Source organism: Scatophagus argus, chromosome 8 (assembly GCF_020382885.2).
Source record: "Scatophagus argus isolate fScaArg1 chromosome 8, fScaArg1.pri, whole genome shotgun sequence".
Classification (NCBI taxonomy): Eukaryota; Metazoa; Chordata; class Actinopteri; family Scatophagidae; genus Scatophagus; species Scatophagus argus.
In genome coordinates, this window is record NC_058500.1 from 6,995,955 (window position 1) to 7,021,337 (window position 25,383).

The window sequence follows — 25,383 nt, forward strand, 5'->3', positions numbered from 1 at the left end:
AAATGACTGTGAAACTGTAATGGAAAAAAAAATAAGATGATCAAATCAAGTTAATTAACAAAGCAAGGTAAATGTCAGCTCCAGATATAGAAGGCTGTTGGTGAGAAGATCTCTTTGTTGATGACAACAGAGATGTATGTATTTGTAGTGTATAAGGTGTATATAACACTAAACAGCAAGACATTAACCAGATGGTTTAATCTGGAGTTGATTTTGAGGCTTTGATTGCATGGTATCTGCTGCTGCCGAGAGGCCGAGAGTTTGATACCATCTGTTTGTGTTTACAGGGGGACATTGTGGAACAGGAGGGGGATTCTCAGTCCCAGGGCAGTGCCACGTGGCTCGTGGACCCCAAGGAGTCCAAGCGCACTATCAGCACTAAGTATGAGACCACCATATTCTGAATGGACCCCCTCTTCCTCCTGACCTTTGACCTCTGGGCCTGGTCTCACCCCTCTTCCTTCCCCTCCTTCTGTGTGCCTTTCACTGTGACTCTTGCCTCTCTGGGCTGGACCCCTGCCCTCCTTGGTCTCCCCTTCAGCCATCACTTGTGTCGTCATCTGAAAACACAGCCTGCAGCAGTTAATCAAGTGTTTTGCTTCCCCGCCTTAAGCACCACTTCTACACTTTTCGTTGATTATTATTGCAGCCTTTCCACGTTCTCAACCCTTTTCTAGCTGGTATCACTCTCACTGCCAGCCTGCCACTCACCTTCATTGTTCGTTGTTGTTCTCCTCTCTGTTTACCTTGTATTCTTCCTGAACTCTGTGTACAATGCTTCCCTTTTTCACCGTCAACATCCCACTGTTGACTCTTGGTGATAAGCTCTTATTTTTTTTCTTGGTGCTTTTCCTGCTCTATTAGGCGACGGCCACTCTGAGGCTTTTTCGCTCTGATCTTTCAACTCCTGACTTCTCCAGCTGCTGAGAAAATGTCATTTAGCCCAGCCAAGAGTGACCCACTGCAAGCATCCTGCACCTGGATGGACATGTTTCCTGAGGAAGCTGAGAAACTGGTTCTATAAATCTGTGCTGGTTTTTAGCAGACTGTTTCTGGTCAGAGGGATTAAGAGTTTGTGGTGTTAGAGAGGTTACACTGCATTAACTGTGGGGGATATTTTTCACTGTCAGCAGTCTGCTGGAAGCCAAAGGAGGCTAAGATCCTAGCACTGTGACAAGGTCCTTTTGGAGCCAGTGAGGTGGGGGATTTTCTAGTGGTGGAAATGGGCAACAGGATAGGGCAACAAGGCTGATATGGACCTGCGTATTAGTGGTACTCGCTGCTCCAGAAAATAGACGGTCCAAGACTTCTTGAGACTGGCTCGCCCTCCTCTCTCTAGCAATCAGAGCAGCAGGATTTGAACCCGATGGTTCATCTGGAGTGAACTAACTATAACTTTTAGCACTTTTACCCTTTCCCCAAGTGTGTAAGAATAAGTGCATCGTCCTCTGTCCTGTCTTTTCTTTTCTCACAACAAATGCCTTCTATGTTCATCCTGTCAGCGTTGCCTTTTGTTTTTCCAATCGCATCAGGTTAATATTTCTCTACCGCTGGTGAAAAGACTTAATCATTCTAAGGGAGAGAGAAATCTGTCATGTCAAGCTGTTATGTTTATGTTATTTTTACTTTACGTTAACTTCAATGTGTGTGTGTGTGTGTGTGTGTGTGTGTGTGTGTGTCTGTGTCTGTCTGTGTTTCCCTTCCCTATAGCTGAACACTGTGGCCACTCCCAGCCAGTATGAAAGGACAGAAATGAGCCCTGTTGAATGATGTGTAGGATGTTTTGTTGGAAAAGTGACCCACTTCCCCATGCAGCAAGATGTCACCAACAGTTGGATCGTCCACACCACAGTAGGAACCGTAAACAGATGCAAATGTTTCAGCACTGCACGGTCCACCTGACCTCACCAGCTTCGGAATCGGAAACATTTAGCTTCCTGTCTGTCAGAAAGCCATGGTTGTCCCAGTCAGATGCATTTGTCGTGCTTCATGTATTTCCTGAGAGATTAATGGTTGCCTCATAACACCCATCGGGCCTCCCTTATAGAGTTTTTGTTTCAGGAAATATACCTGCACTATGTGTTGTTGTTTTTTTTTTTGTAATAATACAACGGTACAACAGAGACCCCACACTGTAGGTACACACTCCTTCCTGGATTATTTGTCCTGTATCCACACACTGTAGCATCTCTTCGTGACCAACAGTTTCTCACCCGCAGCATACTGTACATGTAAAACTGTGATGAATAATAATAAGAAGAATAATAAGAATCTTGCACAGGAGTTACAGTGTCTAACCAAACTCAAAGGGCAGAGGGACTAACACTACAAAGACTGTTTTGTAATAATAACAACAATAATAATAATAATATAACGGGGTGGCTTTTACTTGATTTGAAAGTTTTCACTCTTTTCTGTATGTTTTTATTGTTTTATAGGACAATTAAGTGTCCTAATGCTGGACATGGATCAGGTGTGGTTCACTGCAGTTCTCTCTCTCTCTGCTCCTTTTGTTCTGTTAATCTAGACAAGATTATTTGCCAAACCTGCCATGCAGGCTGGTGTGCATTTAGATTTTAGCTGCACAAGAGAACAGGTAGGGCACAGCATGTTTCTCCTAGCTAACTCCCAGTATGTTGACTGTTAATGGTACGTCTTGGTCGGTCGATGTGTATATGGGTACATAGTCAGGTGGTTTTGATTTAACTGTCGTCAGGCCAGTACGATAACTCTATGGTACACTGTCTTCGGCTCGCTGGTGTCAGCACCTTCAGCCATCAGCCTGGTCTCGTTCTGCTTTTGCACATTGCTGAGGATCAGGAGTGATATTTCAGGACTAATCTGATGACAACAATGATGAGAATGATATTGTACATGAATCTAGCATTCTGTATTTTGATACTTGAATGATTTTTGATTTTATAGATATCTATATATATATACAGGTATATGTATGTATGTATGTATGTACGTATGTAATTTTTGACGTTTGTCAAAAGAGAGAAGAGGACTATGTCTTATAAAGTTAAACATATCGTGAATAAATACCCTGTGATTTAAGAAAAAAAAAAAAAGGCTGAGAAAACAATGACTCAGAAGAGGGACCTCACTTCAGAAAAAAAAAAGATTGTAAATAATCTTGGGCTTCCAGTCTTTTTTTTATGATTATTTTTCATAATTGTACAACTAATAAATGGCTCAGTTAGAAATGCTGTCTGCGTTGACAATTTGTCCATTGTCTGATTTGATTTTAATTTTACTGTGAAACATGCTTTTCCCCAGGAGAATTTTGACAACCCGCAGCTGAGGCGACGCTGTTTTTCGATGCCTTTTCGGTGTCTTGGTTTAGTGCAAACCGGGTCAGTGGATGTACATGGAAGAAATGTTTGGTTTTCACTGGTTTTTACTTTAATGTTGGTCTCGAGATCATTTAAAACTGTCGTGACTTTACAAACTTTAAAACTCTCAAACTTTCTTAAAAAAATAAATAAATAACTGAGCTGAGATCAATTCAACCAGTGTACAGTTTTGAACTTGCCCCAGCTCCAGGTTGTGCACTGACATTATTTGTTGTCTTTGAAGAGAAAGAAGCCAACAGCAGGAAACTACTACAGTTTTAATTCAAATGCAAGCTGCTGTAGAATATGTCAACAAGCTGTCATACGTATGTTATTTTTAAAAATAGATGGTAAAACCCTATTTATGTTTTTTGTTTGTTTGTTTGTTTGTGTTTTTAAAAAGGTTCCAACCAGCAAGTGATATTTTCACATTTCACATTTTGTATTGGAAAACAGGAAGTTGCTGTTATTCTATCTGTTATACTGTAAAGACTTTCCCATGAATCTAAATAAGCTTATTACTTCAGACCATTTGAAAGCATTATCATTACTGTAAATGTTTTATTTGCTGGAAAGCAGATCGTGTCCTAGTGCCAAACGTGATTGTAAACCTGTACTACAGCTGCAGCATAACTTTGATGCAGAGACGTGACAGCTGGTATGCCAAACATGTGCTTTTTCTAATGTGACATCAGCGGCTAACATGACAACATCAACAGCACAGCAGATCAGATGATGCTGATGATTTCTGGTGAAGACGGGAATGTGAATTTTCTTAGATATGTAACACAAGTTGCAGATGTATTCTGCTGTTCCTGGAAAACAAATCAGCTTGTTGCAGGCTGATTGTGTGGTTGATGTCAGAAGACAGACCTCCTTTGTTCTCCAACTCCAACACAAACAAACTGGCAGGGAAAACAAGCCATATGGTATTTGTTTATAGGACACACAAGCATGGACAGGATATGTTATGGTACCACTCTCTAATAAGGCACTCTTAATGAATGGTTGTAACTCATTATTGAGGACAAATTAATGTGCTACTTGTTACAGACATTCAGTGTCCCCAGAGAACAAACTCTAATGACTATGGTGATCCTGAGCCTTTTTTCTAGTCAAGTCAAACTGTTAATTTATTCAGTGAAATATCTCGACACTTACAGGAAGAGATGGACTGGCACAAGATTTTGTGTAGACATTCGTGGTTCTGAATACTGACTGATGCACCTCCAGGAGGTTGATGTTTCTTGTCTTATCTAAATATCTTCGTAAATAGATATATTGATACTTTATTCATCCTGAGGGGAATTCATGAAAATATTGGATGCATTAACATGAAATTTTGGTACAGAAATTCCTGCCCCCCACAAGATGAATTCCAATCACTTTGGTAACATCTGGCTTTTCAGTCAGGGTCTTCACCAGATCAACATTTCATTTAGTCCAGCACTTTGGCCAAACAAATACAAAACCAATAACATTCCCATCATAGCCCACTGCTACTTAGCAAAGGTCATTATGCTAACATGTAATCTATTAGAGGGTAAACATTACACCTGCTTAACATTGTTAGCATGCTGCTGTTGGCATTTACCTGAAAGCACCTAAGGAGCTTAAGAAAGGGGCTTGTGTCATAGTGTTGTTGATAATTAGGAAAATAAATTAGTGAATTTTTCAAATACAAATAAGTGAAAAAGGTTTTCTTATTATTCCAAATCAGCACACACCCCATATGTAACCTACAACTCATTTAATATGACTCTAATAAAGCTTTTCTATACGGGTCGCGCGCATGTGCTCTGCTGCTATTCGATTGGCTCTTCTTGATCAGACGCTCGCTGATTGGCCACACTCAACAACCTGTCCGGAAGCTAACTGGCTCACCTTGCTGCAATTATTCCCCCCACCTGGTGACTGACTTCTCGACGTGTAGTTTTACTTCCAGGAGGAACAGATGAGCTGCAGCACCGCGATGGATTGACATCCGAAAACTTGGTTTCTCTTGACGTGTTCGGTGAGTTTTCAGGAAATCGTTTTGCTTCAAAGTTAGTGCGAGTTTCTACTTTATGCGTGGATACACAGGAGTTACAAGTTATGAGGAAAAGGTTGGTTAGTTGCTCAAAAACCCGCCTCAGTGCTTGTCTGAAAATGTAATCCTTGTTTAGACTCGTGGGTGTCGGAGAAGTAAGACCTCCAGTTACATTATTACATCTTTTTATATTTGTTTTATAATTGCCGAGGTTTTACGCGTGGGAATGACGGTGTTGGCACCGATGGTGTCACCCCATGTTATTTAGCCGATCAGCAGTTTGGGGAACCTTAAATGGAGGGAAAAGTTAGTCAAGTCTCCCTGTTAAAGTGTTAAAAATCCCTCCCTTACACATCGATCATCGGTGTTTAATCTTTGGATATTTGGTGGGTGAGTGAAAGGAGGTTGAGTAAGAGAAAGTACAAATATTTGCACTTGAATGTCAGTAATAGTCACTGTAGTGGGTGCCAGCTAAACATTAATGAGATATTTCTGCTCATTGTGAGTTGCACAACCCGGTGTTCACCATGAACTTTTGTTTACAGTTAATCATTAAACCAGTTCTCTGGCTACCCTTGAATACATACTTCACATTTTTTGAGCCCCCCCCCCAAAAAAATATGCTTTGTCAATTTGTCATCATAGAGTATAAATAACGTATAAATGATGATTCTTGGATTGTAAATATGGCTCATAATTGTAAATCTGGCTCATAAACTGTGCAGCTGCGATCACAGTGAACTCATTAAACACCTGGAGTCAATCTTCCCCTTTTCGTTCAAAGCAATTTTATCTAATTCATCGACCTGTCACATCAGAGCACTTGGCTGAATTTAAAGCGCTGTGTCAAAGACGTGGAAGCAAGCAAAGTGACATTCCTGTCACTATTAAATCCTGACTCGGCTGTGGGTGTAGTGAGCTTTCCCACTGCTGCCTTACAGGTTTGTTACCTCGTTCAGGTTTGAGAGGTGTTGGCTGCTCAAGCTTGGACATTTGTTTCTCGCTCTGCTGATCTGAATGGGCTAATGGGAGGGACAGTAATCAGCAGCTATTAAAGTTCTCACCAGTCAGTGCTTTGTCAACCAGCTTTTGTTGCCAGAAAACATATGTGAGTGTGGGTGTGGGTGATCAGGTTTTTCCCCAACCGTCCTTACGATGTCGTCATGTCTACAAGTCCAAAATGTCAGTGCTTTTATCAAGATGCCAAGATATATCTCTTTGTTGTTTGTTTTTCTAGTTTCAAAAAACAGGCATGCGATTTTTAAAAAGAACTATGTTAAGAAGTTACACAGTCTCACTGTCTGCAGCTGCAGACGTTTTTCACTTGTTGTAAATAAATAAATAAAAAAAACTGTCTAAAGATTGAAGTTACAATAAAATACGGCTCATTGCAAAGGAGATTTTTGCAGTGATCTTGTGACCACCCACATGTTAAAGCTGTCACATTTCAATAAATTCAGTCTAAAAAGACTTGAATCTGCCTCTCAAATGAGGACATGACCTCACTGTCCTTGATGGTCGCCGAAGCCCTGAGTAAAACACAGAGAAGTCTTGTTTAGTTGTCATTATCTTACATTTGCATTGATAAATCCTTCACTTTGTTTAAGCTGCTGTTGTGAAATATGCATGCAGTCAGTTAAAAGAAACATATATGAAGCTGTCCCCTTTTTTGACCATTTTTCTTTTCTAGAAACATTGTTTGTATCATACATAATTAACTCGCATCATTTTGGAAGTTAATTCACAGAAACTGTGACACTGACTCATGAAGGGAAACTTTAATTCTGTTGCGTCTGTGAACACACCTGAACTTTATTGTGCAGCTGTGGCTACGTGACGAATAAGCCATCTAACAGGTTAGGGATTGATATGCTTGAGTATTGCAGTATTTTTATTTTTTTTTTTGTGATACTGTGTCAGTTCTTCAAAACGTTGGATCTAGATGTTGTGCTGCGTTGTGATCCGTCTTCTGTTACTATTTGACTCTTGCACTCCCGTGTAACAACATGAACTGAGACAGGAAGATGTAAGCACACATCACAAGTCCAGTACAAAGAACGCAGGCCTGTGAAGTATCACCTTGCGTACCTTGTTAACATATATTGCAACACAGTATATTTCATTGTAACCCCTGTATCGTGATACATATGATATCTCCAGACTTCTTGCCAACATACACTTCTGTCCTGGGGTGCAGTAAGTTTCATTTGTGTAAATTATTAGTCGAAATTCACTGCAGTCTTAAACCGAGCTGATGAATTGTTTTTCATTGTTGATGATATTTGCTTCGGGCACTTGGTAATGCACTTTAAGCACTTTAAAGGCTAAGTAAAGAGGTTTAAAAAATTGCTGTAGGTGGTCTTTGCTCTGTGGCCTCATGAATTAATAAATTTAATGTCCTATTTGTTTCTAAACCAGCTGCCTGTTAGTGAGCATTTTGAAAACCCCCGTCTGTATCCGTGCAGTTGACAAGGTGCCCAGTAATATTTGTTCTAGTTTTTGGCTGGCACACTTTCCTCATGCCTGACCTGTCAGTTGTAATATACGCAGAATAACAAACAGGAAGTAGCATAACACGCCATATCAGATGTCTTTACACAAATTGTCCATGATGTGAAGCATCTCAGGTGACTTCACAGACGGGACGAATATTTCCAGACACGGTGACGGCCAGGATATGAAGTAACTAAACCATGGCTGGATGCCTTCAGTGTTTGTTTTGTTCAGTCATCAATAACATAAATAATTTGAAAAATATTTAAAAAAAAAAAAAACTCTTTAATACTAGTAATATAAAATATTTCGTGGTCAAATAATTTTAGTCGAGTAAAAAGTACAGTTTTCGCCTCCACAGTGTAGTGGAGTGAAAGTATAAGGTAGCAGAAAATAGAAATACTCAAGTAAAGTAAAAGTAGCTTTTGTACTTTTGTGTAGCACTTGAATGAACTGTACTTAATAACTGTACTTCACCGTCAGTGCTTTTATTTTTACTGCAAATATTTGACTGTTCCAAGTATCAGTTTCCTTGATTACTAATAATTGTTTTGAGAAATCTGTTGATGTAATAATTCTGTTGTTTGAATCATCTGCTGTTTATTTTCTCAATTAATCCATTTGTCTCCAAAATGTCCTGTTTTGTCATGCGATAAAAAAAGAAAGAAAGGCATCAAATCCTCATGTCTAAAGCTAAAGGATGTTTGTTTTTTTATTTTTGCTTCAGATACGCAAGATACGCAAATGATTATTGAATTAGTAGTGTTGAGGTTAATATTGTTGTTAGAGGATAATGCTAAAACTTAGTTAAACAGTAACACAAGTAGAGAAAAGTCATAAAGTCAGTGAAGTGACTCCAGTCCCCAGCTGTACTGATCTGAATGTGTTTTATTGCTCCTGAATTCAACTTTTAAATTGTGAGAGGAATAATAATATATCACACGTCACTTTAATGTAAAAACAAATTGAAAAGCTAACGCTTACAACTTATTTAATGACTTCTGTAACTTCTTTCCTCATGAATATCTTACTAAAAAGGTTCATTTCACAGTTGTGTAAAACGAAGCAGGTGAAGGAATAAAAGTAAAAAATACAATCTCTGTAATTCTTTCCAGTCATCAGCTGTGCCACATCTGCAAAAGACAAGATCAATATGTATGTACGAAAGAGGTCTGGAATTATTAATGGTTTGCATTTCAGAAAAAGTTAACTTAAGGTATTAACAAAGCACAATAATCCATTTACTTAATAATAAAAGTCTTTTTTTAAAGTCTGTTAAAACAGTTGTGCCCATAGGACTGAAACAAGTTTGGATTTCCTGTGATCATTTCTCAATACTGGCCATTAAAAAAATCCTTCCTAATGCAATTTAAGTGATTGGGGGGGGGGCAAAATCCATAGTTATTAACTCATTTTGCACAAAAATATATTCCATTTATTAATTTTTAGTTCAGTTCATGTCCTCTTTTTCTGTCATTGTCTGTAGAAACAGAAAGAAGGATCGTTTTATTAAAATGACATTAACTTTGGAAGATATCTGCTTAATTTGACTCCCTCAGACTTGTCTCATATGTGCTTCAGAAAAAATTTGGAATACATTTTTGTGGGTTTTTAACTACTTTTTAATATATATTTTTTTTAACTAATCACAGATGTAAACAGGATGAACAATAACAGCAAGCAAAACCTCCTTCAGTATATTCAGCAGGCACATGACTACTGTAAAAATTGTGAAACTGCCCTTTAACACCTCAAAGCATTGATGATATGTGGTCTTCAGATTAATCCAGGCCACGTCTAATGTGTAAATAAAAATGGGTACAGATAAATCCATTTGTTTCTGTAATGAATCCTCCAGCATAACTGGTTATGTTTAATATATCACAGTGACTGTGACGGCACATTTCATCTTAAGTAGGACAGCTATTACATTATGAGGATCATTTAGCTATCAGCTGTAATTTATGGCATTCATCTATCACACTAATGAAAACATTTGGCATTAATAGTTGTTGCTGTGATGTTTACAAACTAATTTTGTCAACTATTTTTAGCCTCAAACTAAGGCTTCATCTCGTGTTTAATGGCTGCAGTAGAGTTTTTGTATTTGATAGATTGCTTAAAGTGAAATGAACATTTTGTCGTGTAGAGGTGGCAGCGCCAAATGTCTCATTCCGGTTTCTTTTTGGCCTGTTCTCAGATTTTCTCCTTGACCTTTCAGATTCTTCCTCAGACCGACTCTCGGCGATATTAACTCATCAGAACAGGGGCCGTGGAGTCCAGATCCCGCCGTCATCCTCTTCCTTGTGCGATGCCGAAGGCCAGGCGGCGTTGCCATGGAATCCTTGAGCAATGTGGACAGTGCCGGGAGCTGCGACAGTGTGATCAGCACGAATTCTGGATATGTGAGAGCTGCTGTAGATCGCCCCTGCTTGTCATGTTCTTTGCATAACACAACATATCAATGCACTTTACTGATACACAAGTTTACGGTCTGAATAAACATTGCTTTTGACAACGCGTCTGTTCCTCGTTGGAGTGGGGAAGTAAAGAAGTGAGAGTTGTGCGTCACGAAAAGGTCAAATGAGAGATGGCGAGAGGAAGTGAATCTGTTTCAGGTGAAATGTGCTCCTGTTTGTTCAGAGAGTGGCCTTCAAGGGGTTTTATTGAGAGAGTTTTCTTTAAAGAGGACCAGAGGGGCAAAGATCTCAAGGTGTTCACCGGCACCTGCAGTCACCTGAAATAAATTCTTCTGACAGGTCAGTATAGAATGAAAGATGGCAAAGAACAGGGCAAGAGGAGTGTTATAATTAGTCATTCCTTTGCAGCTGTTTGAACACTAAACAACTGAGACCTTTTGTTCTGGTCCCGTCTCTCATGGCCATGTTTAGGGTTACATGGAGGAGGTTGAGAAAACTGTTCAGTTTTTTTTCACATTTTCTGTTTTTTCATTTGCAGAGTGAAGACAGTATGGAGAACTTATCTGCAGAAGAGAGAGCGTGTCTCATGTATCTGGAGGAAACCATCGAAGCTCTGGAGGTGCAGGAGGACAGTGGCTTATCCAATGATGAACCAGATTCTGTGTTAGACGCAGAAAAAAAGAGTCAGATGACAATAAATGGTATGTTTACATCATGTAATCTTCTATTTGGTATGTTTTCTTAGCTGGTTACGTATATGTATGTATATGTGCACATCTTACATTAAAACAACATCAATAACTGCAATACTAACCGCAGTAATTGGACTTTTGTTTCTTAGACATTTTCAGTTTCAAGTCTGAGTCTTTAAAAGACCAGCAGTTGGACAAAGTGGAACACCACACTGCAAATGAAACCTCAGAAGCACAGCCCTCGCCTGCCTCTGTAGCCAACACGAAAGATCTCGAAACATCAGAGAACCTCGTGACTCAGCCCAAACCTTCAGTCGCTGAATCAGTCACAGGGTGTGACATCCACCCATCAGCTCCTCAGAGTGAGGGGTTGTGTTTGTCCAGGGATGAAGATGGGCATACGAAGATTGTCTCGAGTTTGAGTGAGTCTACTCAGGCCTCTGAGATAGATTTGAGTCTGATCCCTCCTCCCTCAGACTTCATGGATGAACCAGCACCTCCTCCACAGCCAGAGACGGCAAATGACGTTCCTCCGTCTCCAGACGTATCCAGTAACAAGCCCAGAGCAACTGTTGACTTGAGGCAGATGTATCAAAGAGCCTCAACTTCAGTGAGCTCCTCTGTGACCCAGGAGCCTCCAAACAAGGCTCCAGAAACGAGGCTGTTAGCTGCCAACTCTGGTCACCAAATCGGTTCTAATCCTGAAACTGTTGAGCCCAGAAGTCCACCAGCTGTGGCCCCTAAGCCCAAGAAGCTTCCTGCCAACATTATTCTGAAGTCCCACAAGGCAGCAGTCGCCGATGGCAACTCGGGACATTTGGTGTCCGCTACCAGCGACCGGCTGATTTTGGACCCCCAAAGGGTCCGCCTTGAGGCCCTCCGAAAGCTTGGCCTGCTTAAAAGTGATGAGGCAGATTCAGGCCCCACCCTGAGCCCTAAACTTTCTCCCCAGACTAGGTCAAGGGCAGCTTCTTCTCCAATCAGCCCAGCAGCTCCACATACACCACCTACAACACCATCTTACACCCGTCTCAGCAGCCCATCAGTGGCCTCTGTACCTCCTCAGTCTCCTTCAACTGTGTCACCATCAGGTCCTTGTGCAGTTCCTATAGTCCAGCCTTCTGATATTGTCCCAGCACCTGCTGCTTTCAGTGACCCCAACGGTCCTCTGGTGTCAGATAATGAACTGTCCACTGTCAGAGATGTTTCAGGTGCCACAGCAAACGCACAGGTGAGTACGCCTCCTCGTACACCTCCTGCCCTGATCAAGCAGCTAACCCCACCACAGGTCAACGGTGCCAAATCAGCCACCCTGGAGTGCTCAGGCCCGAGTCTAAGCAGCTATAGTCAAGACTACAGTGAGGCCAGCCAGGGTGTCAGCGACAAGCAGAGCCCCAGCCAGCTGCGTAACAGTCGACCGCGCCCTGCCTCCCTGGGGAGCAGGAAAGAGTTTTCAAGCGTTCAAGGAGAGGGTTCTCAGCTGGGCCATGCCACCAGGAAAGAGCCGGACTTGCGGAGGTCTCTGCCTGCTTTTCAGCACTCCGGAGACTCTCAGAAGCTGCCTCGATCACAGGGCATCAGTGTACTGATCTGCCCTCGTGCAGAAAACGGAAATGACCGCCGCGAGGCGCTTAAGAGGCTGGGACTGCTCAGGGACTGAGCACCATCTGACTACCACAGGCTTGCTTCTGATACTGTATTTAAAGGAAAATTACAGAGCTTTTTGGAAGCAGTTTAACCACACATTTATGAACTGACATTTACTGCATTAAGCTATTATATAATCAAAGTGCCTGACGTGACTTGAATACACTGGCTGTCATGTCCACATTTGTCCAGTGTTTTTCCCTCACATTGTACAGCCAAATGAGTTGTGTTATGCAGAAAACTGGCAATCAAGAAGTTTTTGAATATTCACTGACTCGCTCACTGTTGCTGTGGTTTGTGTAAATTAAATGCTGTTACCTTAAGAGGGAATAATGAGTTTTTCAATTCTGTCATTTACGTGTTGATTTATAGGTATGAACCTTTTGTACTTTTACAAGATATTCTTTGCCACAGTGACACCACTGTGATACCAGTTCCCCTCTTAGTTCTCCTTTTCGATACTTTAAAAGGTCACTGCTTTGGTTGATACTTAGACTTCCTGAAATATCCTGGAATTTTTTTGTTTGACTTTGTTGACCACAAGAATTATTTAAGCACTGGCTAAAATTCAATTTTTTGTGTTCATAACATGAACTGCAGTGAGCCCATTTGCTAAGTACGGTTTGTCAACGCAAAGGCATCATAATGAGACGGTGTTAATTAACTGAATAATAATGTAGAAAGTATGTGCTGCATTGCTAGAACATAGCCTGCTGTAGCTCAGAGTGCATAGACAGTGGCTAAAAGGTGATAAGAATCTGAAACATGTGGTTTGCATGGCTGCATAGTGACGCGTGTCAAAACTGTCGAGCTTCTTACACAGCAGCCATGTTTAGTGTCACTGTGGTACATGTTGTACAGGAACTGATCTCACAGCTTTATATTGCAGGCATTGTTATGATTGTTTGATCACACGCTGTTCCTGTTTCCCACGACTCACTAGTTTCTTTAATGTGCATTTAGATTATGTCAGTCATTCATTTAGCTGTGGTAGCCTGGGAAATTTATGCCCTCATGTGTCACATCAAATCATAAATGGAGGACCCGTTGTTCTAGCTCAGCTTCAGCACCTTTATCTAATGTACTGGATGAGAGAACTGGTGCAACCTGTTTTTCTCACCCCCCGGTTTAGCCTTTATGCAACACCTTTATGAGCAGACAGTGTGTCTGAAAAACACTGTAGGCTTTTAGAGACAAATGAATTTGCTTTTTTTCTATAATTTGCCTCTAAGATCATTTACTGATGTGAAAATTAAGCTAAACTTCAAAGGTATTTCTGTGGAGAGAATTTGTAGGGAACACAGCAGGAGAGATTAAATCAAGTGGGGATTTTTTTCCATCTTTGGACTAGAACATGACATTTTAGACAATACTGGACGCTTCACCACATCTAGAAGTTACCAGGATTTTTCTTGTGGAGCACCTTGGTGTGTCCAAATGGATAAACATTTTGTCAGCTGCTCTTATAAGTTCTTGTGCAATTACATCAACATAAAGGTGTGTCGCCTCTGAATGACTTCATTAAGTGCTTTCATCTGTCGGTTGTGACCAAGCCCTGAACTGCTCTGCACATTTTGTTTATTCCTTTAACCTCTTTATTGTCTTAATCACGCCCAGGATTTTTTTTTTTACTCTGAATGTATTTTTAATCCGTTATTACCAATACTTTCATGGATCTAGATAGATATGTTGACACATTTTTTCCCTAAGAAAGTAAACCTCAGATAAGAATCTGGCAGAGGGAAACTTTAACAAGAGCCAAGTGGAAGAAGAATTCAATATTGTTTTGAATGTTTTAAAGATGAAGCACATGCACATAGCCTGCAGAAAAGTTGACTATTCGTTGGACTTCTAGACTACACGTTTGTAGTTGGTAAATTATAACTGGTCTTTGGTTATTAGTTTAGCTCCTAGCAAACTATAAAGCCAACAGAAGAGGAAGCTGTCCAAGCCAACACAGGCTGCTTTGTGCTGCTCTGTGGCATGTTGGTATGTGAGCTATCTTTCCTCTCCACCTGCTCTGTCTGTTGTCATGCTGCCAACACCACTGACTGACGAGGTCGATGTGACAGTTGCTGTCACTTTCACTGTTAGCCTCACGGAATATCAGCAGCAGTAAAAAACATACCTCATGAGTCTGCTTACCTTCCCCACTTCCCTGCATTCTCAGCAGGACGCAGAGCTGAATCTCAGATGAAGAAGGACACGGACTTTATGACTCTTCATCCTTTAATAATCACAATGCAGCAAAGTAATCCAGTGATTCTGTCCATCTGTGAGCGTGTTGCAGCCGGGAACTGCTAATGGCTAATACAGCATATTTTGGTGGTGCCAATTTGCCAAATATGAATTGGAGTTTAATTAGACTAAAATGGGGCTCATTTAGGTGATAACCAGAATGGACTCCATGGCAACAGTATAAACGACTTCCTGTTTACAGCCAGGAGTTGTAAGAATTACACGATCATTTATATAAGCTTTCTTAGTGTTTCACAATAAGAAGCCTTTCATATTTCCAGTGACTCAGAATATCCCTCACACTTTCCTTTAACCAAGGTGGTAATTACAATATCCTCTGGGGCCTGTGGTATGGTGAGAGTGTGGAGGGATGGCAGGGGCCCCACAGTGACGGAAACAGCTCAACCACTAGAGGGCAGTCTAGATTCATGTGCGTCTACAAATACAGCCACATAAGGGGCACATAAATCGGGCAGTATGTAATTATGCAGATGCAAAACATTCTTTACGTCACTTGCCGGTAAAGATACTGCGAACAGACTAATCTTTTCTTCTTCTGCAATAGAGGAAAGTAGAAACAGAATATTGAAAAGTAACGCGTGGCACATCTTGTGTTGTAACTAACAGATGTGTTTTGTTTGCATACTTTTTATGTTTTCTTGATGAGCCCTAATCTTTTAAAGATGATTCGTTATGAAACTTCCAAAATCTTTCATCACACTTATTTATATGTCATATTACATCATAACACCAGATAATTGGACAATAATGAGAATCACACTGCATCTGCTGTTGATTTGGTGAGATTTTACATTCACTAATGTGTAATAAACTGTAATACAATAATTGTATTATCTTCCACTTTGGTTTGGCCAAATGAAAAAAAAAGGTTGCATTTTTGGGCTGCCAAAAATGCTGAGTCAAAAAAAGAGCCCAAATTGATGACTTTAACTCAATTTCCATTTTATTTGCCTCATATTTCCAAGTCTTTTAGAAGTTCAGAGATTAAAAGTGTGGGAAGATATTTAGATTTTGCCTCTGCCTTAATTAAATTAGTTCAGTAATTAAAATTTGTTTCAGCTGTTCATCCATGAAACGTCATAAAAGTGGGTTTTGTAGGAGAAACACAACCTGTCGCGTTTTAGATTTTCTTTACGGATCTTTGTTTAGTCTGAGGAAAGAACAAATAATTTTCCTTTTTCTGCATTGCTCATGAGGTCAGACCAGGCCTGAACCAGTGTGGCTCTGAGAGCTCAGCTTGGACCTGAGCTGCAGTTTTCATCTCTCCAAACAAAATAGCTTTGTCTTTCTTCTTTACAGAGGAAATGATTCACAGTATTAGGAAGGAATGTAAGAACTGAATGTGGGCGATTTGCCGGAAGACTGTACTCATCAGTGCGTCACCATGAACCTTAACACATAATCATCACTGAATGGGATCTAAAATGTGGTATTTAACCGGTAAGGGGAATTTAACATGGTCAGAAAGGTGTTGAAGGTTTAGCGATATTTTGTATTTTATCACACACACACACACACACACACACACACACACACACACACACTCGCACAGCCAGGCTGAACCTCCATAAAGCTCCTTGGAGACACTCCCTGGTGCAGGAGCAGGTAGGCGTAGCTGCTGCACTATCAGGCTAGACAGTGAGCTCATGGGACTTCCCCACTGTCCTGGTCCTGTTCTGTACTTACCTACTTACATAGAGTCTGTCTGAAAGAGGCCGCCAAAAGTCTCGTCCCTTTCTCCACATGTGAGTTGATCATAGAGGATTAGTGGAGACAAAGTGGCACAGAGCCACTGCTGAGTGTGCTGGGGTTTAAGCATGCCCAGCCCAGTCCTGTGTCATCAAAAGAGTTTACTTAAAATATATGGGTATTATCTCTCTGCTCTGTGTGGGTGTGCATGTGTGTGTGTGTGTGCATTCAGATAAGCAGTAAGTACTGATACAATTTAGTTGTATGATGATGATTGATACTTTGAATGATACTGGCTCATCAGTAAGGATTAAACTTAGGATCTTAACAGGACAATGTCTCCCTCTCTGTCTCTTGATCTTGATGAGTCCACCAGATTACAGGTGTACACACACACACACACACACACCAGATTCAGTACGCGCACAGGCCTGTATCCCCTCCAGCACCCGCATGCTCACTCACGCAGCTAACGAGCCTGTCCGTATCTCGCCTACCTCCATGCTCCAGCACTGAGCATTAAAACTCAGGTAATGTAACTATGGCTCAAGAAAAAAAAAACAAGCCAACGTGTCCTGGAGCCTGAGGGTACCATGGTGACAACACGCATTGGAAGATTTCCACTCATCTGACATTTCCAGGGGTGTGATGTTACAAATACAACACAACTTAAATACTTCTTGTGCCACTGGGGCCGTCTTCATCCACCATACTGTAAACGTGGTCTCTGACAGGCAAAAATAAGACTTTCAGTTAGCCAGAGTGGCTGTGTTGGACACTTCCTTTTCTTCTGACCTGATAACTGTATTTCCTTTTCCACTCTCCCTCTCTTGCTCCATGTTAGTGCCAGTGACTGAGGCTGCGGTCAGGAAGCATTCCTGGGGCAAGCCCACAGCATTCGCTGAGATGCCTGTACTAAAGTGTGGAACTCAGCAAGCCACTCTGCTCCCCTGTGGCGCTGGCATGGTGAGTACCAAGAGATCCTGCTGGGCCTGCGGTGGTGTTGGTAACCTCACATGTGAAGGCCCTGCAGAGACGAGCTCTGAGCCTTGGCATTTTCACACATAAATTTTTCAGACAATTGGGGAGCATAAATGTCGGACTGGAAGAAAGTAAATGAGGAGCTGAGGTGATGTGTCCCTGTGTATGACCATCTGGAAGAGAGCATTAGGCTCTCTGCAGGGCTTCTAACTCCTCGATTCATTAGCATGCAGTATAGTACAGCGGTGCGTCTCACAGACGCCTCCCTACATGCATCCATCTCACGTTTATCTTACAGCAACAGCTGTTGAGCATAGTTTGACTTCAATATTTTAGAATAAAAAAAAAGGTAGGCTGTAACGACACTGTCTAAAACAACCTGCTGCCAGAAAAGTGAGAAATCTGGAGCTTCCAAATAAGTGACGCTAGAGATGAAACCATTGTGGCACTTTTAAATGTGCCATACCTGTGATAATCATGCATTTTTCATGTATAAACACAGATAGAACCAGACTGCCACTCTTCAAAAGAAAAAGTTACAAACTGATGCTGCCTTCAAATCTTGAGAACACAAGGCCACACTCTCTGTGCCAAACAAGTCCCAGCAGGTTGTGTGGTCAGTTCGTTCTGCAGCAAACCTCACCGGTACGTTTGCATAAAAGCAGTATCTTCTCTCCGAAAAGGGCCACATTACAGCTTCATTTGACTTCAGCTATAAATGATCCTGGCTGCTCTGTCAACACCTTCCGCACTCTCCCGCTCCTCTTCACCCAGTGTGCAGCTGAACTTCTTTTCATGACGAGCATCATAAATTAAATACGGACTCGGCTTCCCTCGTGTGTCTGTGTGTGTAAAAATAGCTTGGTTTGGCGCACAGTGCGATGCCCCGTGCACAGCCCTCTGTCTTTAATGAAGTGTTGCCATGAAAAGTGTACTGATCCTCCAGTGTGACTCGGTGGCAAACCGTGTTCTGACTTTCTCAAACTCCCCAAGTGGCTCTGAGCTCATTTGGTTATACAAGTGCTCACAATTACCCAGAGATTTGAACACAGGGACATGGGATATTTCCATATCCCTGACGGATGTTATTTTAATTACACTGAACTGCTTGACTTTGTGCTGTGGATTTACATGTTTTTTCTTCCTCAGTGGATGCGAAGAGGGATTCTCGGAAGGTTATTCTCTTGTCTGAATCTCTTATTTATTGAGGCCTTCAGTGTCTGGCACAACCTGGGGTAGGCAGAGGAAACTATTTCATTACAATGTAAATGGAATATTTGTCCTCAAACCCAAGGCAGTTAAATTTTAACACGTTATCTTTAAAGTGAGGGTAATCACAAAATTCTGATAAGATAGAAGATCTGGCACCAGCCATAAGTCTGTTTTCAGATTGTTTGTTTGTGTGTGTGTGTGTGTTTTAGATTCTCTGCGTCGTCTCAGGAATGTACAGTCGTTATCTCCAATCAGCCCCATTGTGAGGGCCTAATTATATTTGATTGAGAAAAAAAAAAAATTCACGCATGGGAGCAGGCGTGATAATTATAGAGGAGAATCTACATGGGAACGCAAACACAAATGCTTGAACACAGTTGATTAATTTAGGTGACAATGCAGTAGGAGGTAGCAGGTGTGAGTGTACAGATGCTTTTCCTCTGCAGAACGCTCAGTGAAAACAAATGTTTCATGTGTCGTTGCCGGTGAAATGTGGCACGGTCGCTCAATGGGGCTGCGCTCCCGGTAATGTGAGAGAGGTCCCTTTTGATTCATGTAACTCCTCAAGCCACATTTTTCTCCGGGTCTTGGGAGTAATGGTGTGCACACGGTGCCTCATGATCAGCGGTTCGCAGAGATGGCTGATGATGGCGGTTACAAAGCCAACTGTCTTTAACCCATTCAGCATCAACACTCTTTAACATCCTGGCTTTGGTTTAAGAGAAGATAAACTTTTTGCAACATGCTTCACACATACTGATCTCTGACACCAGGCGGAGGGCTTTAGTCATTCAAAAGCCAAAAATCAATGAGCGAAATGTGGCAGCTGAGCTGAATATCCTGAATGGAAAAACTCGATACTGAGTACTGACAAGGAGATAATGTGGTGTTGGTTATGGTTTTGGAACTAGATGACACAGAATATAATTTGTGTTCAGGTCTTTTTTGTTGTTGTTTTTGGGCCACACACCAGATGATTATTCTAATGCTTTCATCAGTGTTCATGTAAACAGCTGCTGATTGTTAGTTTTCATACCTGAGGAACTGATTTCATCTCGAACTCTATTTTAAACAGCTGGTGTAGTTTATTCCTCCAACATATTAACTTAATCAACAGGGATTTTTATTAAAATATAATTTCTGTCGTGTGGATATTTCTATACGAGTTATGGGTTCACTTGGTTTCCGGTTCTTCTTGCACATCCAGTTCCAGCTATAGCGGGGATATGAAATTGCTAAGGGCCCCAGTTAACCTTAGAATGAGGGTGGTAGGCAGCCCATGTGCCTTGGTTTAATCTGATGATATTTTATCCACAAATTAAATATGTAATATAATATATAAATTAAATTTTCTTAAGAATTCAGTCTAAAATCCTGAAAGGTCTGGTCCTTGATTTGACTTTTTTCCAAACGTCAGCATTTGCTGTTGACAAACCGCGCTGATGAGAACGTTAATCTTCCATCAGTGAGACAGCAGACAGCATCTCAGCAATGCTGCACCCACGACCCGCTGAAAATGGGCGCGTATTGGTTTGTTAATCGGACTGGATGAACTGCAGCCTGGCACACACACAGTCAACAAAATGCAATCTCAAGGATGTTACTTTTCCCATCTGAGTCATTTAGAAATCCATCAGCCCTCTTGTCCCCCTTTCATCCATTTCTTTTACCACGTCCACTTAAACGCCCCCCTCTCCACCCACCCACCCACCCCGCAGGTGCCACCGTCCAGGTGACTGCACGAGCCTGCGTGCACGTGGCTGCCCCGGTCCACCTCCAGCCCAGACACCACCTGTGTGTAAATTTCCTACAGAACAAAAAAGAAAACCGTGAAGGCCAATCAGAGAAGTGGAGCAGCAGCAGCAGCAGCAGCAGCAGAAGAGTCCGGAGCGCAGCGCGGACGCTTCTTCTTCTTCTTCTTCTTCTTCTTCTGCTTCTTCTTCTCTCCTCCCCTTTCAGTCCCCACCGCACCACTCCACCAGCCCACCCACCCCCTCCCTCTTTCCAGCAGCACCACCACCACCTCTCTCTCTCTCTCTCTCTCTCTCTCTCCCCCCTTTCTTAAATTGACATTGGTCTGGCTCGAAACATGATAACAGAAAAGCCTTCCTGCGCTCCGCGTTGTCGGGCTGTCCTCAACCCCGATCACTTGAAACTCAAATAAGCAGGCGCAAAGAGGAGAAAGGATCGCACAGTATCCTATCAGCGGGTGCTCAGAGGGAATAACAAGAGACCTTTATACCACGCACACACCCTTGTATGTGCTCTTGCGCATCGCAGATCTTACAAAGTGCTAGTGTTCAACTACAGTAAAGTTAACATGTATATGCACGCTTTGATACGCGCAAGCGTTGGATTTGTAGGTTTCTGCTTGGTCGCCTTTGTCCAACAGTCAGCTTCAGGAAGTAAACCCACTCAAGGTAAGTTTTCACGTCAAAAATAGTAATAGTTTATCTTTGCATTTTATTCCTGGTGGCTGGTAATGTGCAGCTTTTATAATATTAATACTTTACTTTTTTTTTTTTTTTTGCTTAGTGCCTAATTAACTGAGTTGTTAGGTGCTTTTGGAAAGCTGGTAATGATGACACTTGTCTGAATAAATGAAGCTTGAATTTCAAGCTAAAAGCAGAGTATTTTGAAATGTTGGGGAAGGGATTTTTTTGAGTTTTTAGATACTTTGATGCACCAGTTGCTCTCTTTTCATTCAAGCAGGTGCTTTAGGCGATTCATTGACTAAATTTGCAGTAACTGAATTGTCTTTTTTGTTGGGTCAGTATGCTCATTCGCTTATATTTATGCAGACAAAAAAATAACGAGATTTGATGAAGGTTTTATGTGGTCAGAAAAACAAAACAAAACAGCAGTTGTGTTTGGTCTTCAAACAGGAGCAGCAGTGTGAACAGATATGTTTAATCCAGCAGGTAATTGTAATGAGACTACCAGGCGGTATTTGTCACAGTCCAGACAAGTATTTGACACCGGCCTGTAACACACACATGGAGGGGAGTCTCTTGTCTGTCAGACACTGCAGCTACAGTACCGTCCTGCCCAGCCGGCTGCCCTCTTGCTCTCTTCCCTTGTGAGAAATTATTCAGAGCAGACAAGGGCAGTCTGAATCAAAACTCTGGCACCTTGCAGGAACATGAAAGACATGGTGTTATACACTCAATTTTTGATCCACTCAGCCCTCTCCACCGGGTTTTCATCACTTAATTTTCCCACAATGCACATGCCAAGCCAGAGCTGCCAGAAGTATTTGCATGCAAAGACACATCATGGTTTCTGTGGGGGTGTTGATTGTGGTTGGTGATGTTTCGCACACACAAAAAGACATCTCTCGGGCGGTCGACAAGGCAAAAAGAGAAAGGGGGTGGGTGACTATTTTGCATCCTGGGTGGTCTGCCCCCACTTGTGGGAAAACTCAATATTTACATTTTGCAATTAGAACTACTTTTTTCTCACTTTATTTTCCACAACATCGATTACACACTTCCTTGTAGCGTGGAATGCTGTGCTATGAGTGTCGGTCTGTAATGGCATGCACCTGTTTGTTGGTCACCAAGTGAAACGCCGTGGACGACCACTTGAGAGGCTTTCCCCCCTTGGTTCCTGTCTGTCAGTGCAAGGCAAGCGGCTCTGCAGTGACACACTATCTGTGCTTGGCTCTCAAGTGATTTGCAAGCGTATTTTGTGCTTAACTGAAAATAAATATTGAGTTTAATGTCGGTGGTGACTCTGTGGCACTGGCAAGTCGGCACTCTGGGAACAGTATTTAAAACTGGAGAAACAGGGAGATGAACAGTTCTTTAGAAAAGCGCACAATTTGTCAGCGCAATATTTATTCAACGCAGATGTTGCAGACAAGAGTCTTTGCCTTTCATCAGTGTCAGTCTAATCATGGCACTGTGTTTCAGGCATCCGTCATTACTTCAGGAAGAAAAAAAGAGCAAAAGAGCAGTGGAATGAGGGAGGGAAGACTTGAGGATGTGGTGCAGAGAATGACAAAGAAGAGAAAAATGAGAGCGGGGAAACAGGAGAGATTAAGGGCGCGGAGACAGACAGTGAGAGAGGAGGTTTCTTAGTGAGCGAGCAGCAACAAGCGAGGAAAAGAGAAGGAAAGAGGGGACCCATAGACGTCATGGCAAATCACTTTCCCTCAGACGGAGTCAGGAGCTCTTCGTTAATGCAGCGGCACCAAGGCAACGGTTGGTGTGGGGCTGACATGCTGCTGTGGCTGGCTATGTTGGTGTAACCTCTGCTCCGGGGCCTGGGGGTCTAAAGACGCCGAGCTGCCTGAGCGGGGAGGAAGGCCAGACTCGGGCCCGGACACACTGTGGGAACCGAGCAGCCTTGGCAATATGAGGCCCAAGTGACGGGGTAGCTCACCTAGAGATGCTGCCCAAGTCTCCGCTATGAGCGTGGTGGAAAGGAAGAAGAAATCCACCACCACTACCCACCCACCCCCAACGCTCACTCACCCCTTTCTTTTTTCTTTTTTACCCAACTCTTGCTTTGTTTGCTTTGTCCTCGCTTCCTTTCCTTTGCAGTTAATGAAGTGGCTGTGCTTTTTCTCTGTCAGCCATAAGCAATGACTGCATTACAGCCACTGTGTCGGAAAGCTCACTGTCAGCCCATGTGCCTTTTTATATGTTTTTTGCGACAAAAAAAGATCAGCCCACCTCCCCTCTGTCCCCTTCGCCGTTTTCTCCAGTCCTGTCCATCCCCGCTTTGTTACTTGATAGATGGCTGGATATGTTGCAAGTGTCAGTGTATGTGTGTAATTGGGACAGTGAGGGAGTGTATTGGCTATATTTGTGGTAATTCGGGCGGTTCTTTGAAACTGTATGTGAAGCCACAGAAATGAACCATTTAAGTGGAGGTTTTATTTCGGTCTATCTCTTTGGCCTTGAACTTCTATGAATGTTTTCTGTTTAGCAGGAAGAATGAGCTGGGGGTTGGGGGCAGACTGTGTCACTGTCTACTGTGAGCATGGCCAGTCATCTCGCTTTAACATTTTGACACAACTTTCCTCTTTTCATCACCTTCACCTTCATGTTTCTTGGGCTGTGTGGTGTGTGGCCTGAGCCCCGACAGGCCCTGCTGTGGTGTTTGTTGAACTGTTATCCCTTCAGAAACTGGATGTGCCTTAAAACAAGCACACGCAAAAGTCCCTGTTTGTCTGCCAAGGTACCGGAGCGCAAATTTTGGCAATTTGGTAATTTTTAACAGCTGGGAAAAGGAATATGTATTCAAGTCAGCCAGGGGAAAAAAAAAAATGCTTCTGTCCTCAGCGAGACGTCCTGTGACTCTGAAGGACGTCGTGAATCAGGATGTTGCCATTTGGCTGACTTATTGATCAAAGTGACCTGTCATCCTTTAATTTCTCCTGTCTGTTACTGCTCACTATGTAAGCCTAATTAAAGCAGATGAGCTCCCAACCTATAAATGTTTTACCCTAAAGAAAAAGTACTTTCTCATGATAATAAGAGCCAAGCTCCTTTCTCTCTCTCTCTCTGCAGCCGGCATGCAGTATCAGATAGTCGTGTTCTCGTTATGATCGGAGTCTTTTATGCAGGTTGAGCCTCTGGGTAGCCCTCGGTCACCCGCTGATGAGTGGGTGGAGGGGATCAATCCAGCCTCACTTTACCACTCAGCAGACACTCTCTCAGAAAGCATCTGCCTGACAAGTGGTGCTCCAATATGACTGTACATGTTGTTACAGAGCAGCCGAGAGAGCCGAGAGGTTATTATCTTGGCATTACTTGAGTGGTGAAAACACTTGATAACAATTCTGTCCAAGAGCAATGCTGCATGAATCACGAAAGCAACTTTGATCTGTGGGTGTGTTGTGAGGACAAGTGAATGTGTATGACTGCGATGAGTGATTTTAGACTGGATATTAATGATTGCACTTAGCGAGCAGAAGTGCTTTCATTTCCCAAAATGAGGCTCTATTATACTGTAGACAGAGAATCCTTTAAAAACAGGGAAGGGTTCAGTTTTATTGTGACTATTTTTTTTTCTTAATTCCCTGCCTTCAATGTGGTCAAGCTGCAGCTTGATAGAAGCATTTTAGTGTAGTTTTAGGGCTGCAGCTTCCAGTACCATGTTTACAGGCACACGTTAAGTCAAAGCTGTCTGGCACAAGCTGTGACCCAAGGCGATTCAGCGGGCCTTCGTTCTGGACAGTTGCTCACTTTCATCCTGACCGCTGGAATGTAAAACCAAGACATTTTCCTCTGCAACAGAGTGTCAAAGACTTTGGCCTTAAGAAATGTTCTGTAATGAGAATGTCTTTCTCTGTTAATTCATTCCGTGCTGTTGTAAGGTATGGGATAAAGGTTTATTTAGTTCTGTTTCTATTTAGAAATATAATTAAGTTCAAGTCAAGTCAAGTTAATTGGTGAACTTTAGAGAGGCTGCTAGGTGGGTTTTGTAACAGATCCAAGCTAGCAGTTTCCTTCTGTTTCCAGTTTTGATGCTAAGCTAAGCTCAACAACTGTCAGCTGTACCTTCATATTTAATGGACATATATGATAGTGATATACTGTATAGTAATCGTCCTGTAATGTTGTACTGTAATGTAATATGATTTCCCAAAATGTCAAACTTTTGTTTTAAAG

At 42.1% G+C, this 25,383-nt stretch overlaps 3 protein-coding genes across 6 annotated transcripts in view; all 3 read left to right on the forward strand.

The window, feature by feature from the left end:
• The window catches only part of LOC124064005 (ankyrin repeat and SAM domain-containing protein 1A-like), a 60,306-nt gene extending 57,097 nt beyond the window's left edge, over nt 1–3,209 (forward strand). For 2 of the 3 annotated variants that reach the window (XM_046398179.1, XM_046398181.1), the window contains one exon: nt 288–1,657. In XM_046398179.1, coding sequence (XP_046254135.1) covers nt 288–404 — 117 coding nt within the window. In that variant the 3' untranslated portion in view covers nt 405–1,657. Of the gene's footprint in view, nt 1–287; nt 1,658–1,710 lie in introns of those variants that run through there. The other variant, XM_046398180.1, reaches the window with a different exon arrangement.
• Nucleotides 3,210–5,194: 1,985 nt separating this feature from the next.
• On the forward strand, nt 5,195–12,949 carry LOC124064007 (specifically androgen-regulated gene protein-like). 2 transcript variants are annotated; one of them, XM_046398183.1, is made up of 4 exons: nt 5,195–5,352; nt 10,082–10,265; nt 10,819–10,981; nt 11,122–12,949. In XM_046398183.1, the coding sequence occupies exons 2-4, from the start codon at nt 10,197–10,199 to the stop codon at nt 12,630–12,632; spliced, it is 1,743 nt and encodes a 580-aa protein (XP_046254139.1). In that variant the 5' UTR covers nt 5,195–5,352; nt 10,082–10,196; the 3' UTR covers nt 12,633–12,949. The 2 variants fall into 2 exon arrangements, with proteins under 2 accessions (XP_046254139.1, XP_046254140.1); XM_046398184.1 differs by lacking the exons at nt 5,195–5,352; nt 10,082–10,265 and adding an exon at nt 10,277–10,619.
• Nucleotides 12,950–20,825: 7,876 nt separating this feature from the next.
• scube3 (signal peptide, CUB domain, EGF-like 3) overlaps nt 20,826–25,383 on the forward strand; it is a 70,067-nt gene continuing 65,509 nt past the window's right edge. The window contains exon 1 of the mRNA XM_046395596.1: nt 20,826–21,180. Coding sequence (XP_046251552.1) covers nt 21,081–21,180 — 100 coding nt within the window. The 5' untranslated portion in view covers nt 20,826–21,080. The remainder of the gene's footprint in view (nt 21,181–25,383) is intronic.

Coding starts and splice junctions, on each gene's coding strand:
- LOC124064007 (XM_046398183.1), top strand. CDS start 10,197: ATGGAATCCTTGAGCAATGTGGACAGTGCCGGGAGCTGCGACAGTGTG. Junction 10,266..10,818: donor TCAGCACGAATTCTGGATAT/GTGAGAGCTGCT, acceptor TTTCATTTGCAG/AGTGAAGACAGTATGGAGAA. Junction 10,982..11,121: donor GAGTCAGATGACAATAAATG/GTATGTTTACAT, acceptor TTTGTTTCTTAG/ACATTTTCAGTTTCAAGTCT.